The 17,346-nt window shown below is 46.9% G+C and overlaps 1 protein-coding gene across 4 annotated transcripts in view; it reads left to right on the top strand.

Annotated features, from left to right (window-relative positions):
• Positions 1 to 17,346, top strand: part of ITGB4 (integrin subunit beta 4) — a 143,994-nt gene that overhangs the window by 101,230 nt on the left and 25,418 nt on the right. For all 4 annotated transcript variants that reach the window (XM_030208252.1, XM_030208255.1, XM_030208254.1 and 1 more), the window contains exons 30-32: positions 2,483 to 2,620; positions 7,631 to 7,813; positions 12,242 to 12,373. In XM_030208252.1, the coding sequence (XP_030064112.1) occupies positions 2,483 to 2,620; positions 7,631 to 7,813; positions 12,242 to 12,373 (453 nt within the window). The remainder of the gene's footprint in view (positions 1 to 2,482; positions 2,621 to 7,630; positions 7,814 to 12,241; positions 12,374 to 17,346) is intronic.

The following is a 17,346-nucleotide window of genomic DNA, read 5'->3' as shown; positions in this document are numbered from 1 at the left end:
GGCCCCTTGTAACCTTGGGTAAGTCATTTCCCCATCAATTACCTCAGGTACAACTGAGGGACGTTGTTATCAACATGGGCTACTGTTAAGATGTATAATTTTACCAGTTACTTGTGCTGTTTTAGCACAGATCTCATTTTATGCAATGAGACTTAGTTATTAGTAATAGTAAAATCACACATCTTAACAGCAGCCCACGTTGATAACTTCTCCCCTTAATTTAATGAAAAAAGAAATGTCCTAGAAATCGAAATCACTACTATATGTAACAAAAGTGAGCCACGTATAGGACAATCCAGCCATTGTGACATCACTGATGAGGTTGGCTCTTAGGCATTGGTGGAATGAGGCATTATGACATCACAATATCAGCTGTGGTTACCAGAGACTGAAACTCTTCATACTAAGGGGGGGGGGGGGGGGGGGGGAATGACCCTGCACCTCAGACAGAAGGAAGGGGTCATACACACACACACACAACACAACACATGGAGGGGGGGGGAGAGAACAGAACCGGAGGGAAAGGGGAGAGGACAAATGTTAAACAAGGATGGATGGAGGGCATGGGCAAAAGAGCACAATCACAGGATTAAAACAAGGGAAAGTTACTGAAAATCCAAACACATGGGCGGGAGGGGTCGACCCTGCAACTTGGACAGAAGGAAGGGGTCATGCACACACAAAAACACACACACAGACAGACACACTCTCTCTCTCTCTCACACACACACACAGTCTTTCACTCTTTGTGTGTCCCTGTGACACACTCTATCAAACTCACACACTCTGTCTGTCTGTCTGTCTGTCAGACAGACACACACTTTCACACACATACTCGCACTCTCTCAAACATACACTGCACCTGGAAAGACAGTGGCTTCACATGATAGTACAACACAGCAACAGATGATTTACAAATGTAACAATTATTCCTTCTCATTATACCGTAATACTTTACTAACAACTCTTCAGTTACCAAAAAAAAAAAAAAAACATTGCTAGCGCCCGTTTCCTTACAAACAGAAACGGGCCTTTTTTTACTAGTATGTAATAAAAGTGAGCCAAGTATAACCCATGTTGATAATTTCCCACCTAAATTGTGAGCCCTCGGAGAACAAGAAAATAGCTACAATACTTAAAAACTCATTCATACGTGGAGTTGGAAAGGCAGGTAATCCAATCCAAAATTCAAACAGCCGCCTAAAATCTTATACACTAGAGATGGGGATTTCTGCCTAGACAGATCCAATCTCTTCTGAGCAGTGCACCTTTCATATGTATGGGACAGGGAAAGGATGTGAAAAGTTGTGAAGTGGATGATCTGTCATCTAAATGGGATGAGAAGAAAGACTTCCAGGAGCCAGTTATAGGTGTATAAATATTTATTAACCAAAGTACCTCGCAGGATAGGACCCAACACGCATAGGCACCCCGTATAAGAGGCTTGGGGAGGCTAAGCCTCCCCAGCCCAATCGTGGACTTCCGCTTGTGATGCAGCCCCCCCCCCCCCCCCCCGCCCCGCGCATTTTGACCTTTTATTTCCGTGGCAGCGACGTCAATGAAGAAAAAGACTACAGGCTCGCCGCCAGCTTCTCCCTTCTCTCTTCACACAGTGTCCCGCCTTCTGCGGTGATGCATTTCCTGTTTCCGCGAGGGCGGGACACTGTGTGCAGAGAGAAGGGAGAAGCTGGCGGCGAGCCTGTAGTGTCTTTTTCTTCATTGACGTCGCTGCCATGGAGCGTATGGAGGTAAGCTCCGCCCCCTTTAGCCTCCCCAAACAGTTGGGCTACCGACCGTCTATGCCAACACGGGACTGTATTTCGGTGGGGTAACTCCCTGCCTCAGGGGTCACAAACACTGAATTTTCTTCTATCCAATGGGTCAGAATCACAGTGAAATGCAGGTTCTAAAGTTCTTTATATTAGAATTCTCAGGTCGCCTGCCAATTTTCTTCTCTGGCACCCCCTCTATTGCAACTCCTCTTCCATGGATGCAACAGGATAAAGTCAGGCCTGTCTCGAACTGTCCAGATAATGAGGTGTTGGTTTATAATCCTAAAGTATAAGGGACACAGAATATTGATCTTCCATGACATCTCATAGCCGAACCCTGATTCTTCACAACGTTGTTTTATTTAAAAGCATGTATATGCCACAAATCTAAAATTCTAAGCAGCTGGCAATAAAACATATGATATATTCAACTAACAAACAATAAAAATGACAAAATAACCCCAATACCATTGGCAAATAACTTAAAAATTAAAAATACTGTAAATGAATAAACGCTTCCAAGGCCCTCATACACAAAGCAACCAAGGACTTCATTGGCTTGGCCTTTCCTTCCTTTATTTGGTTCCTTTAAGGGTTGTTAATCTAAGGACACTTGGATGTTGTAAAGAGCGTTAGCAGGCACCAGTGACAGGAGTACTCGCTGCTCTATAAGAAAACTTCAACATGGTAATATTTGTTTCTTACCCCAGTTCCCAGTGAGCCTGGTCGTTTGGCGTTCAACGTGATTTCCTCCACTGTGACACAGCTGAGCTGGGCCGAGCCTGCCGAGACCAACGGAGACATCACAGCTTATGAGGTTGCATATGCGCCGGTCAATGAGGACAACCGTAAGTCATGATTTCTCTTTCCTTTGCCTCTCAGGACACAGAACATACTGTTCAGTGAAGAACAAAAACAGACAGCTTGCTGGATGGCTTATTAATTCATTGACGAAATCAACACTGGCCAAGGCCAAGCCATAGCCAAAATTTACTCTTCAGGACAGTAAAAATAAGATGTTAGATAAAACAGAACAAGGAAAGGCACAGAAAAAGGCAGCTACAAAGAAATGTTTGGACAAGTTCCTAGAGGGTAGGTCCATTAACTAGATAGCCTTAGGTGTCTCCATTTCTTGCTTCCGGACAGGAGCAACATGGAATGGGATCTGATGGGTATCCCAGCTGGACTAAACTAGCCACTGTCAGAGACAGGATGTTGGACTTGATGAACTATTGGTTGACCCAACATGGCATGTCCTATATCATTAATTTGATTAGGTGTGTGGTTAATAGAGTACAGTAGGACATAACTTTATGGGACAGGAAATGAGTTATCTGATAGTGAAGGATAATGAAGAGATACTCTATGTTATTTTCCCCAGTTTTGAATCCAATTTTTGAACCTACTTCTAATGAACCCTTTGTTTCTGTATGTTCTGACAATCCTAGTGATTTCCACTTTTGCAGACACTAGCTTTCCTAGAACAGTCCTACAGACATTGTTTCCTTTGGTTTCATTTTGGTTTTCATTTCATTTGTTTATTTATTTTTTTAGTTTTGTTGTTGTTTTATTTTGTTTGAAATGTTAAAAAAAGAAGATAAATTAGAATAAAAATGAAACAAAATAAATGTCAGTTCCCCACTGCCGCTGCAAAAAGCATCCTCCTGGATCCTCACCTAGTCCCTTCAGCTCCTCCTACCTTAAGGTAAATCTTAGGGCAGGAATGATCTTCTGCTGGTGCCATTGTTAATTTCTGCTGTACAGAAAATGACTTTGGTGATTTATATTTTTTTAAACCAAAACAAACTCTCGTTTTTTTCTTTAATTTTGTTTTAAAAATGAATTGTGTACAAGGCTCATCCCATTTTTGTCTCGAGGAGTTTATTTTGAGAATTGACTGAACTGCAGGTCTGGGCTTTAGCCCTGCTATTTGTGCCGCTGGGACTCACAACCCGTGTGCAGCTGGGAGAAGCCTATGTAAATATAAATGGCAACTTTCAAATCCAGGAATTTAGGTGCTCAATTGCATGGTTAGATGCTTAAAACCCCTTTTAAAATGGTCTTTGTTCTGTACTGCACTATGTTACATATGTGACACAGGCTTCACATTAAGGGATAGATGTACTAAAAGGTGCCGCTTTGTTGCCACAGACTAATATGATTATTTACTACAGGTCCCATTTTATTCACAGGACCTATTGACGAATGCATGTCTACAGCATTAATGTGCACTAACATGTTAACACACTTTAGTAAACTCACTCCAGGTATCTTCGAGAAGATATTTTTCTGAGCTGAAGGGATCCTCCAAGGTTTTCTTCAAGAAGTTTGCGATGTGCATAGCACAGTTCTTTTATATTAATTTTACTTTAGTTTTTTGCAGCAATGTACCCAATGCAGAAAGGGCTCCCTTGATCCCTTTGTTAAATTATGTTTCAATAATTTTTATTGATGAACTTCAAAAATATACAACATTCTGTCAACAAAGAAAGGTGAACAAGTATTATATTGTAATAACCACATCTATTCAAACAATGCCAATATTATCTTATTAACATTATTCCCCCCCCCTCCTCTTCTCCCACCCCCCCTTCCCTTTCCCACCCTCCCTCCCCTAATCTCCTCTAACCTATCCACGTGCATGGGAAGGGTAACCCAGAGGGCTTCCCACCTAGCTCTAAACCGAGCTCCAGGAGTACTCTCCAAGTGTCTAACCTTGCATCTGTCAATCTTCATTTGATAAATCAGCTGCATTCTCCACCACTGCAAGGAGGGACCCGAAGAGGAGAGCCAAAACTTTAAAATAGTCGCTATTCCAAAAAAATATGGCAATCCCCATAAAACCCTTAAACCCCACCTGGGGAGCAGCTGTGAACAAATATCGGTTAAAGAGAAGCAATGGGTCCCATACCAGTGAACATCCCCACATAACCTCCACTGCCCGCAGAAGGCCCTTCCAAAATCCTTTGTTAAATTATTTTATGAAAACAGTGTTTCACTGAGTGGAGTGAACCTGACCAGAGACTCTTAATAATAAGAAATTAGCAGTACATCACTGGTTCATTGCCTGAAAACCCTGAAGTCAGTGTCTACAAAAAATGAACAGTAATGGAAAATCCTATTACTTAAATATGGGTTATGACCCCACATTGTCCCCATAGACGTCCTCAACTCATGATTTCAACCAATGAAGTTTCACGTTGGTGACAATTGCTTTTATGTGGAAGAGTAGCCTAATGGCTAGAGCAGCAGACCACAATCCAGGCAGGGAAACTGAGGTTCAAAGCTCACTGCTTCTCCTTGTAATCTTGGACAAGTCACTTAACCTTCCATTGCCTCAGGTACAAACAGAGACTGTGAACCCTCCAAAGAGAAGAAAAATACAGATATGCCAAGGGTGGCCAATCCCAAAGCTGGAAATTTACCACTGCTGTGCTGGAGATTGAAGGCCAATAAGTGAGTTTTTTCTCACAGGCCTCAGCCATATCTAAAACCAGTTCTGGCAGACCCACATTCCAAAAAGTAGTATATTCTAATTGATAAATAGAAAATAAAATTATTTTTCTACCTTTATCATCTGGTCATTATTTTTCTAATGGTGTTTGTCCCAGTCCCTGGTTCCTGCTTTCATCTTGTCTTCTCTTAACTATCTTGCCAGAGTCTCCTTGTCTATTTGGCACTTCTTTTCTCTTCATGTCCACCATCCATCTTCTCTCTGTGTCCTGTCTATCCTACCCAGCATCACCCCTGTGTTCTTGCCCCTATCTTCCCGCCATGTTGACCATTTCCCATCTCTGTGTCCCTATTCTTGCCCTATCCAACATAACACTTCTGTATCCCTATGTTCCCCCCTCACATGCCAACATCTGTCCCTCTCTCTTCCTTCCCTACTGTCTTTTCCCCACCCAAGTCATCATCTCTTTCTCTCTCTCTTTATTCCTTCTGCCGCCCCCCCCCCCCCCCAGGGATCCATCAACTGCTCCTCTCTTTCCTCACTTCTGTTCTGTCTCCCCCTTTGCAAGTCCAGCACTTCTCTCTCCTCCTTCTTTCCCCACAGATCCTGGCATCTCTTCCTTTTCCCCCCCTCCCGTCTTTCCCTCCTATCCAAGTACAATATTTCCTGCCTCCCTTCCCTTCAAGCACATTTCCCCTCCTCTCCTTCTATCCAAGTGCAGTATTCCCACCCATCCCCACCCCTGTTCCCTCCCCTTCCATTCCAATGTAACATTCCCAATTTCTTTCTCCTGCATGTCAAGCATCTTCTCCTCCCTTCGCTCTCCCCCTCCCACCCCACCGCCGCCGCTTCTGTTGCACGGGCCCTACAAACTTGTAGGTTCACCAGCACTGCTTACATCAAGTTCTCTCCGGTGGTTCTGAGGCTTCTTTCCTTCTGCCACAGAACTTGCAACAGAGGGAAAGACCCCAGGGCTGGCCAGAGAGAGCCTGATGTAAGAGTGTCAGTGAACAGACAAGCTTTTAGGGCCTGAAGGGGGGGGGGGGGGGGAGAAGATCAGAGGGAAGGGAAGGAGAGATTTTGAACCTGCAGAATTGGACAGGGAAGGTGAGACACTGCCAGATTGCTGGGATTCAGGGAGGCTTACGAGGTTGTTGTTTGTGCATATATAAGAATATATAAGCATCCCTATACTGCAGTAGACCAAAGGTCCATTGTGCCTGGTATCCAGTTTCCAGCAGTGGCCAATCCAGGTCTAAGTACCTGGCAAGATCCCAAAAGAGTAAAACAGATTTTATGCTGCTTATTCTAGAAATAAGCAGTGGATTTTTCCCAAGCCCATCTACTATAATAAAACGCAGCCGCAACATTCTGAGGACACTGACGTCACTGAAGTCACTCACACACCGGTTCGTGGTTTCATGGTGGTGAAGCCACCACAATATCTTCATGCCCCGCCCTCGCGTCACACGTGATGACGTCGAGGGCGGAACATGAAAACAAATTAACGCACGGGGAGCAGTAGGACTCCTCCCCTTCCAACAAATCCCAGCCGCCGCTGACGTGCACATGAACCCCGCCCCTTTCGCCACATAGCCCCGCCCATGGTAGCACACGCTTAACCTCACCAACCTCCCTCCCTCCCTGTCACCTCCCCTCCCCTTACGCGTGTCTCCCTGGTGGTCTAGAGGTACCTGTTCCGTCGGCCCAGGAAAGAAAGAGCCCCCTCTTTCCTCCCGTAGCGGTGGCTTCCTTGCTGCATGGTGTGGGAGTCCGGCTCTCAGCGTTTCAAAATGGCCGCCAAGAGTTCAAGCTGCCTCGCGATACTTCAACTCTCGGTGGCCATTTTGAAACGCCGAGAGCCGGACTCCCACACCATGCAGCAAGGAAGCCACCGCTACAGGAGGAAAGAGGGGACTCTTTCTTTCCTGGGCCGACGGAACAGGTACCATAAGGGGAGGGGAAGGGAGTCCCGTGCCCGCTAGCGCCCGTTTCATCGGCGCCAGAAGCAGGCCATTTTTACTAGTCTTTAATAATGGCTTATGAACTTTTCTTTTAGGAACTTGTCCAAACCTTTTTTTTAAACCCTGCTAAGTTAACTGCTTTTACCACATTTTCTGGCAACGAATTCCAGAGTTTAATTACATGTTGAGGGAAGAAATATTTGTTTTAAATTTGCTACTATATGTCTGCCCATCTCTCCACCTAATAACCTTTTAATTAAATTTCCAGGAAATGTCAGGGGAGGAGGGAGCATGAGGATTGAGGTAGAATGAAGGGGGTTTTGGATCCACACATATGCATGTCCCTAGTAGGCTGTTTAGTCCTTTGTTTAGTTTAGAGATCAGAAAATAATAACATGCCAGGAAAAAAGTAATGCCAACAATAGTTACCTTCTTTATAGGACCCATTGGACAAATGAAAAAAGTGCTGATCGATGACCCAAAGAAGCGGATGGTTCTGATCGAGAACCTGAGAGAATCTCAGCCATATCGTTATACAGTGAGGGCCAAGAATGGAGCCGGGTGGGGACCTGAGAGAGAGGCCACCATGAACCTGGCTACACAGCCCAAACGCCCCATATCTAGTGAGTATCTTTGCCATCTGACCACATGAACCTTGTTCCACGAGTTTGAACTCAGTCATTTCCGGCATTTCTTCATATTTGTTTATTCAAAAAGCCTGTGTTCTGGCCTTCACCAGGCTTTGTGAACAAATGTACAAACCTGTATCTCCTTAAATAAGTGATAAAATGGATTGGCCCAATGAAAGGTCCTCAGTTTGAACTTTAAACCTCCTCTGAGCAGTTCTATGAGTGGGGGTCTCCTTTTAGGTGCCCCGATGCCATGCAGTGACAGACTATTCTCTGTCAGCACCTGGGTGCTCAGATTCCATTATAGAGTTCTCGCATAATCTGGTACCAGCACGCTTTACATATAGGTGTCTGCATTTACATCAGCCATAGACCTGGTGTAACTGTAGGTGCTCAAAGGCGTCTGTAAGTTGTGCACGTAAGAGGCGGCATTGCATATGCCCCTCCCATGCTCCACCCATGTACCTGTATATATTGGGGCCGATATTCAGACCACAGGAGTTAGAACGTCTAACTCTCGCAGTTGGCGCTGAGCCCAGATATTCAGTGCCGAGCTGTTTCCAGTGACCAGCATTGAATATCCAGTTTATTTTTGGCCAGTTTTAAAGATAACCGGCTAAGTCAATATTCAAACTTAGCTGGTTACCTTTAAACCAGCAAAAGATATCCCACCTTTTCACATGGCCAAACCAGCTTTAAAAATAGGCAGATAGCCGGTTATATCAGGCAATATAACCGGCTATCTGCTAGCTGTTAACCGGGGATATTCAGTGGGGGATAGCCAGTTATCCCCCACTGAATATCAGCGAATAGCTGGTTAAGCACTATTTAACCAGTCAGCAGCCATTCTGAGCAGTGGCGTACCAAGGGGGGGCGGTCTGCCCCGGGTGCATGCCGCTGGGGGGGGGGGGGGTGCCGCACGCCTCCGCTCGTTCCCTGCTCCCTCTGCCCCAGAACAGGTTACTTCCTGTTCCGGGGCAGAGGGAGCAGGGAACAAGTGAAGCCGACAGACGCGCGGCACCCCCCCCCACCCCCAGCAGATAAAAATGCACCTGGGGGGGGTGTCCTTTCGCCGGGGGGTGCTGTACCCGGGGGGGGGGGGGCATCGGCGATCCGCCCCGGCTGTCAGCCACCCTAGGAATGCCACTAATTCTGAGCGGTTAAATAGTGCTGAATATTGGAGGGACTGAATGTAAACCATTTTGGTTGTACCACAGAAAGGTGGTATATTGAATTCTTAATGTGAACGACCCCTTGTTGTTACACCCTATTACGTGCATTAGTGTCCACTTATCCATGAAAGTGACAATATTCAGTACACTTGTGCACTCAAGTGGCGTGCAAATGTGGCAACCTGTTACAGAATTGCCCTTCACAGGTCCACTGGAGAGGGAGTTGTGGTCATTTTTTAAGAGTGACACCTAGTGGCCTGATTCAGCACCTCAATTAGATTATTCCAGAAGGCTGCTGATGAAATGCTAAAACTAGGTATGTTGGGGATGGAGATGGAGGGGTATAAGGGGAAAATTCCCCTGTAGTTGCAAATTAAGGCTCACGGCACCAGATCCTACTCCTGGTTCCAACTGAACTGAAGCAAGGCAACAAGAAGAAATTGCTGGGTAGCAAAAAATAATGATACCCTTCATCTATAAGGATTTTTACCATTTCTGTTTGAGAGGTCTGGTTTTCAAAAGGTGCTGTGCGGTGGGAGATTATAACATGAGACCAGCTTCTTTAGGCCCAACCAGCAGCGTAGCCAGACCTGCCATTTTGGGCGGGCCCCGCATTAACCTGGGTGGGCTGTTCCCAACCCCACCCCTACACAGTAATTTTAAAATATTCCTTCCCTCCCCCCCCCCCCCCGGCATTTTCTTCTGTCTCCTTCGGCCTACCTTGGCAGCGCTTTCTCCCTTCGCCATCCCCTCCCTCTCTTCTGACGGCTCTCCCTGTCCGCATGGTCTGTTTATTTTTAGTCCTTGAAGCGCCGTTCTCCCTCCAGTACCGCACCGGCGATTCCGATAGCCTTTTGCCAGCGTGCGTCGTCGGGGACGGGGCCTCTCAGGCGCGTCCTGAGGTGGGATGCGCCTAAGGAGAAGCCCCGTCCCCGACGATGCACGCTGGCAGAAGGCTATCGGAATCGCCGGTGCGGTCCTGGAGGGAGAACGGCGCTTCAAGGAGTAAAATTAAACAGACCACGTGGATGGGGAGAGCCAGCAGAAGAGGCAGGAAAAGATGGCTTGGGTTGGGGCTTGTTAGGGTGAGCGCTGGGCGGGCCTGAAGGAAAAGTGGCTGGGCCTGGGCCCATCCAGGCCCACCCGTGGCTACGCCCCTGGGCCCAACTAGGAGCAAACATTTGCACGGCACAGACTTTTTCTTCATCAGCCCTAACATTCATACCACTTAACATTGATATGACAAAATCCACAGAGGCAGCTGTGACTAATACTATTTCTTTATTTAACAAAACTTATAGCCTGCCCAACCAGCCATCTGAGTGGGTTACACAATAAAACAAACAAACCAATTGGTATCATACAATAACAATATCACAAACATTCAAATACAAAAACAAAGCAGTGGCGTACCTATGTGGGGCCTGAGGGGGCCGGGGCCCCCGCAGATTCACCCCAGGACCCCCCTCCCGGCGAACCCGCCCCCGCCGCCGCCTACCTTTACTTTTGCTGGCGGGGGATCCCACTCCCCGCCAGCCGACGTCTTCTCAGTCCTTCCTGCTCTTCAATTTGTTTGCTGACGTCCTGCACGTAATTGTACAACGTGCAGGACGTCAGCAAACAAATTGAAGAGCAGGAAGCGACTAAGAAGAAGACGTCGGCTGGCGGGGAGTGGGATCCCCCGCCAGCAAAAGTAAAGGTAGGCTGCAGCGGCGGCGGGTTCGCGGCGGGAGGGGGGGGCGGCAATGTCGGCGGTGGAGGGGCGGCGCCGGGGGGAGGGCTAAAATGTGCCCCCTCCCCCCGGGCTCTGGACCCCTCTCCCACGGAAGGCTGGCTACGCCCCTGAAACAAAGGGGAGACTATTAAAATTAATTTGTTATGTCTGATTCATTCATGTATCAAATCTAATTTCCATTGAATTTTAGGACGTTTTATGCTTTTGGTTCAGCTTTGTTAGTAGCTAAATGCCAAACAAGATGCTATGACCACTTGCCATTGCCCGATGGGACCTTGCAGAATCCTAAGTAGTTTTAAAATGCCAAATACCCTGTCGTTACTCTATACTGTTCCAGAGCAGCCAACTCCACCATGATTTCCTAAAGCTTGGCTGTACTGTTCTTAGTCACTCGCCAAGGGTACATTCTAGCACCGCTAGGGCAGGGCCTTAGTTGATAGGGCAGTGGCAAGGTTTCCGTAGAGAGTTTCTTCCAATGCAGAGCAGGTGCAGTTAACTCATCCATGCAGAGGTGGAGCCATTTTGTTTCAGGCTTGATTTCTCTTTCCAGAATTGACTCATAGTGCCAGGGGGGTGGCAACCAGTGCATTTTTTCTAGCAAAAGGTACTCAAATGCTAGGCCACTCTTCAGGGGTCAATGAAGGACCCACCCCACAATAGCCAGGCCCCCTGCAACCAGGCACAGAATCTATGACAAGGCAGAATTGATGTGTTGAGCCTGAGCTCTTTCATTAAAACTTGGGGTCCATGGGTCAATTTTAGCAGACAATGGAAAAGGTGCCGGTACTCAGTACCCCCAAGTACCCCCTCAAAAAAAAACCCTTGTGGCAACACATGCTAGGCCAACCTGGGCATCTCTAGCATCTGGAGTATTTGCCAGCTGGAAAAGTGGTGGTCACGGTCAAAGTGACTGCTGGTCCCCCCCCCCCCCCCCCCACGACATTCAGAACTATTTAACCAGCCAGGAACAACTCCTGGCTGGTTATATAGGGTTTAAGTACTTAACTGTGGACATTCAGTGGGAGATAAATGGTTATCTCCCGCTGAATAACCCGGTTAGCGGCTAGCCACTATTTGGTTATATCACGCAATATAGCCGGTTAGGCACGGATATTCAGTGCCTAACCGGCTATGTTGAGTAGTCAAGAAAGGCTACTTAAATAGCAGGCCTATCTTTGACTGCTCAAAACTTAATCAGTTAGTGCTGAATATCAGCATAGCCAGTTAACTTTTTAGCGGCCAAAATAAACCCGGATATTCAATGCTGCCCATTATGGTTGCCATCTGCCGAATGGTATAAGACTTATTGGCATGTATCCATGACAAAATGCACTCCAAATGTCATAGCCACTGGTTGTAGCATTTCAAGCAAAGCAGACCATGATGGGGGAAGTCTGCAGTATGAGTTATGATGGGAAAAGGGAAGAAATGGTGGGGGTGGAGCTAACCTGAGCCCTTCTGATGCCGTCATTGGTGGTGAGACCCTGACTAATGTTCTCTGACCTCTTTTCATAGTTCCCATCATTCCTGACGTCCCAATTATTGATGCTGATGGAGGCGAGGAATATGACAGCTACCTGATGTACAGCACAGACGTCATGCGTTCACCAGGAGGCAGCAAGCGCCCCAGTGTTGCAGATGAATACGGTACATTTGCTTTTTCTGTGTCTGGTAATTATCCATTTTGATAGGCAGGTCTGTGACAGGGGAGCACACAGCTCTGAGAGCCACAGAGGGAACGTCTTCTTAAAAATCAGACTCCGTAAAGGGTCCACAGGACAGAGGCTCTCGCAGGTGGAGTCTGCGTCAAACAGGAATGTAATTCTCTGGCCGCTTCCTTTCTCCACTTCCCCCCAAATTAAAATACTTCTTTTTGCTAGCCAACTTCATAAGTTCACCACGGATTTCAAGCCTAGTATTACATTTTTTGTGGTCAGCTTATAAGTGTGTGCATTAGAGGCAGATGCAGGAATTTTGAGCAATTCGGATCCTTTAGGCGGAGGTGTATCATCTAGGCTTAAGAACATTTAATCACTGTATAAACAAAACATTAAATAACTGGGTAATTTTGAGTCCACCTGCTTAGCTTGCAGGCCTAGAGGAACTTAGCTTGCAAATGGATTCAGATAGGAAAACTCCCTGAGGAGTTTCTCTTTTAAAATATGCAGACCACTCACCCTTTGCATCTGTAAAATATACAGGCATTTGCCTTTCTAAATTGAATCGCAGCACGTACCTTATTCAGCCTGCCCCAGCCCTGGACCTTCTTCCGGCACCACCTCATTTCCTCAGAGCAATTTTTAAAGAGGTTTTCTCAATGGGCAAGCATCTGTTTATCCACCAAGAGTCCAAAACCAGCCCTATCACTAGGTGAGCCTAGGCAGTTATCTGAGGTGCCAGAATTTGGGTGGGTGGCAAACCAGCTGCTAAAACCATCCAGGTGGAACAGCTGGCTCTTTATTCCCTCCAAAAATATAACGCAGTGTGCCCAGATGGGATAATAAGAACAGCGGAGCCACAAACTGGAGGGAGCAAGGTTTATCGGAAGTCACGACACTGCCCTTGTTTCGGCTGAATGCCTGCATCAGGGGCCATATTGAATTGACTTCCTAAATAAGCTCGATTTGTAGTCATCCAAAATGATAACTGAAAGTGCAATGAAAGTGTCTTCTTCCACACATTTCCTTCCACACAGGGCCGTGCCAACACGGTAAGCGCCGCAGGGGGGCGCCTGCCTTCAAGGGCACCACGTTGTCGAGTTGTATTTTTTTTTTTAAACCTTACTTCTCTGCTCCATCCCCGATTCCCCGGCGCTTTAAATTTACCTCGCTCCGCCTCCGACGGCTGCGCAGCGTCAGTGAAAGCGCTGCCTGTCTGACGTCTCTCCACCAGCCTTCCCTTCGCTCATTCGTTCCCTCTGTGTCCCGCCTTCTTCTGACGTCATTTCCTTGAGAGCGGGACACAGAGGGAACGAACGAGCGAAGGGAAGGCTGGTGGAGAGACGTCAGACAGGCAGCGCTTTCACTGACGCTGCGCAGACGTTGGAGGCAGAGCGAGGTAAATTTAAAGCGCCGGGGAATCGGGGATGGAGCGGAGGAGGCTCAGGCTGACTGAGAAGTATGCTCAGAGCCTCCTTTGCAGGCCAAACCCAGCCATTTCATCCATCGCGCCCCAGACAGCAGCTTGGGGGAGCAGCGCTCGGCTCTTTGGCACCGCCCAGCTCTTCCACGCGCCTTGGAGCCAGGCAGGTCCGGGAGGGGGGGAGGCGCGCGCCAACTGATAATCTGCAGGGGGGGCGCCAGAGACCCTAGGCATGGCCCTGCTTCCACAATCGCTTTTATCGCACTTCCCGTTATATTTTGGATGACTACAGCATTGGCTTATTTAGGAAGTAAATTCAGTACGACCCCTGATGCAGGTATTCATTTAAAACATGTGCTGTGTCATATCTTCCAATAAGCCTTGCTCCCTCCAGTTTGAGGTTACTGGTTTGTGTTGTTGTTTTCCCTAGGTCTTGCCTACTTAATTTCCTGCCAGCTAAAGAAAGAATTGAGTTTGTCAGGCAGGACAGCAGAAGCCTGTGTTGTGCTCCCTTCTCTTCCTTGAGTCCAGCACCGCAAGAACATTCCAAGCACACGGTGGCCGGACCAGTACTTCCTGTTGCTTAGCTCGTAAGTGGGGAGATCAGCATGGGGAACTTCTGGCCCTGCCATCACACATTTTAAACTTTGCTTGCAGTGCCAACCTTAAAGAAGAGGTGGAAGAGTGACAAGTAAGTCAGCGTTGGTGTAGCTGGGAGGATCCCTTTTAAAAATTGCCTGCTAAGCTTCTAAAAGATGTGCTGAAGATTTATCTGGATACTTCTGGAGTGATTTTAATGAAAGCGCATAGCTGATTATTCATAGCTATAAAGTGGCTCTTCATTTAGTCCCGTCAGGTGTTTGATGGCGCATTCACTGCATTGCTGATATTACACCACCGAGACCTTTCCAAAAATGCCGTCAGCTTATTTCATCTACTCTCTGACTATTTTAGGTTTGCTGCTAGGTCTCCATTAATGAGCTGTTAGGCACCAAAAAGAGCGCATTTAGGGGAATTTTTTGCCTGCTTCAGAGGATGTATGAAAGTCCTCGTGCATTCAGCCGTGTGAGTTATTGTTCCCCCTGTAAACTTTTGGGGTGCAGATGAATTTCCTTTCCTTCCCAGGGAGGAGGCATGGAGGGGCATAATTGAATGAAAACGTCTATCTCCATGAGCGTTTATCTCTGAGAACAGGTCCGTGAAGGGGCGGACCGAACCGTATTTTCGAAAAAAATAGACGTCCATGTTTTATTTGACAATTTGTGAGCTGGGTGTTTTTGCTTTTCAGCGATAATGGAAAATGAAAGTGCCTGGTTCAAAAACGAATAAATCCAAGGCATTTGTTCGTGGGAGGGACAGGATTCGTAGTGCACTGGTCCCCCTCACATGCCAGGACACCAACCGGGCACCCTAGGGGGCACTTTTACAAAAACAAAAAAAAAAGGTAAAAGAGCTCCCAGGTGCATAGCACCCTTCCCTTGGGTGTTGAGCCCCCCCCAAATCCCCCTCAAAACCCACTGCCCACAAGTCTACACCATTACTATAGCCCTAAGGGGTGAAGGGGGCACCTACATGTGGGTACAGTGGGTTTGGGGGGTTGGACGACTAAGCATTAAGCAGCACAATTGTAACAGGTGGGGGGGGATGGGCCTGGGTCCACCTGCCTGAAGTCCACTGCACCCCCTAACAACTGCTCCAGGGAGGTGGGTATGACATTTGAGGGTGAAAATAAAAAGTTGTGAAACATCATTTTTTTTTGTGGTGGGAGGGGGTTAGTGACCACTGGGGGAGTCAGGGGAGGTCATCCCCGATTCCCTCTGGGGGTAATCTGGTCATTTAGGGCACTTTTTGGGGCCTTATTCGTGAAAAAACAGGGTCCAGGAAAAGTGCCCTAAATTCTAGCTACAAACGCATACTTTTTTTCCATTATCGGCGAAAGGCGCCCGTCTCTGTTCGGGTGATAACCATGCCCCAGTCCCGCCTTCACCACGCCTCCGACACGCCCCCATCAACTTTGTACGCTTCCGCGATGGAGTGCAGTTGAAAACGTCCAAGTTTGGCTTTCGATTATACCGTGTTATTCGTTTTTGTGCGATAAATGTCCATCTCCCAATTTAGGTCGGAACTTGGGCGTTTTTCTCGTTCGATTATAAGCAGGATAGTATCCTGATGGTATCTCTCTTAATTTCCACTCAGATGTCCACTATTTACAGATCCCAGGTCAAGCTGTTATCCCTGGCACATATATAAAGGTTTAAAGGACCTTTCCTGCTCCTGTCCAGTAGAAAACTAGCAGCCTGCTGCCTGGGCTTCTTAAATGGACAATCCCTACCACCCTATTGGCTCTTGGGCTGCCTAGTTCAGTCTGGGCTCTTTCTTCCTAATAGTTTCAAAGTTCCTGTTTTTCTCGGACTCCTTCTCTGCCAGTGCCTACTTTTCTCTGTTCTTTCAACTTCCTAATTTCTTCCACCTGCCCCTCCTCCCAATTCCAGATTCCCTTGACAGCTCTGCCATAGAATGACATCTCTCTAACTTCCAAAAGTACCTCTGAAACTTCCACTAGTAAGGGGTGCACCGAACGTCTTTGTGGTTTGTTTTGGTTCTTTATTTTTTGTTTTTCATTTTATTTGTTGTTGTTTGTTTTGTTTTATTATTGTTTTGTTTCTTTAAAATGAAACAAATTTTTAAAACTAATTGAAAAAAAAAACCCCATCAGGTCCCTCCACCAAAATTTTATAAAGGACCCCAAGCTTAGGGGCAGCCCTTCCTCCACCAAAGCTCTCGCAGACCATTATCTAGCCTACCAGTGTCCACAGGTCTTCTTTGGGCAGGATTCTCCCATCATTCCTGCTCTGCTGCTTCTAATTTTCAAAATGGTGCTGGCTGACCTGAGGGTGGTGTCAGGCATCGTTCCTTTGTATACAATCAGCATCATTTTTCTCATTTGCTTACTGTACATAAGTACATAAGTACATAAGTAGTGCCATACTGGGAAAGACCAAAGGTCCATCTAGCCCAGCATCCTGTCACCGACAGTGGCCAATCCAGGTCAAGGGCACCTGGCACGCTCCCCAAACGTAAAAACATTCCAGACAAGTTATACCTAAAAATGCGGAATTTTTCCAAGTCCATTTAATAGCGGTCTATGGACTTGTCCTTTAGGAATCTATCTAACCCCTTTTTAACTCCGTCAAGCTAACCGCCCGTACCACGTTCTCTGGCAACGAATTCCAGAGTCTAATTACACGTTGGGTGAAGAAAAATTTTCTCCGATTCGTTTTAAATTTACCACACTGTAGCTTCAACTCATGCCCTCTAGTCCTAGTATTTTTGGATAGCGTGAACAGTCGCTTCACATCCACCCGATCCATTCCACTCATTATTTTATACACTTCTATCATGGGTCAACATTAACCAATTACTGGCATGGTTTTTGCAAATGACCTTGCATCACGGCAGGGAAGGGCCCCCTAGGTTCATGCTACAGTAAATGGCTGTACCCCTGTAGTCATGCGCTAAGCAAGGTCATAGACTATGTT

This window comes from Microcaecilia unicolor, chromosome 6, assembly GCF_901765095.1.
Source record: "Microcaecilia unicolor chromosome 6, aMicUni1.1, whole genome shotgun sequence".
NCBI classification, from domain to species: domain Eukaryota; kingdom Metazoa; phylum Chordata; class Amphibia; order Gymnophiona; family Siphonopidae; genus Microcaecilia; species Microcaecilia unicolor.
Note: the sequence above shows the minus strand (reverse complement) of the source record. Positions and strands in the feature narration are given on the sequence as shown.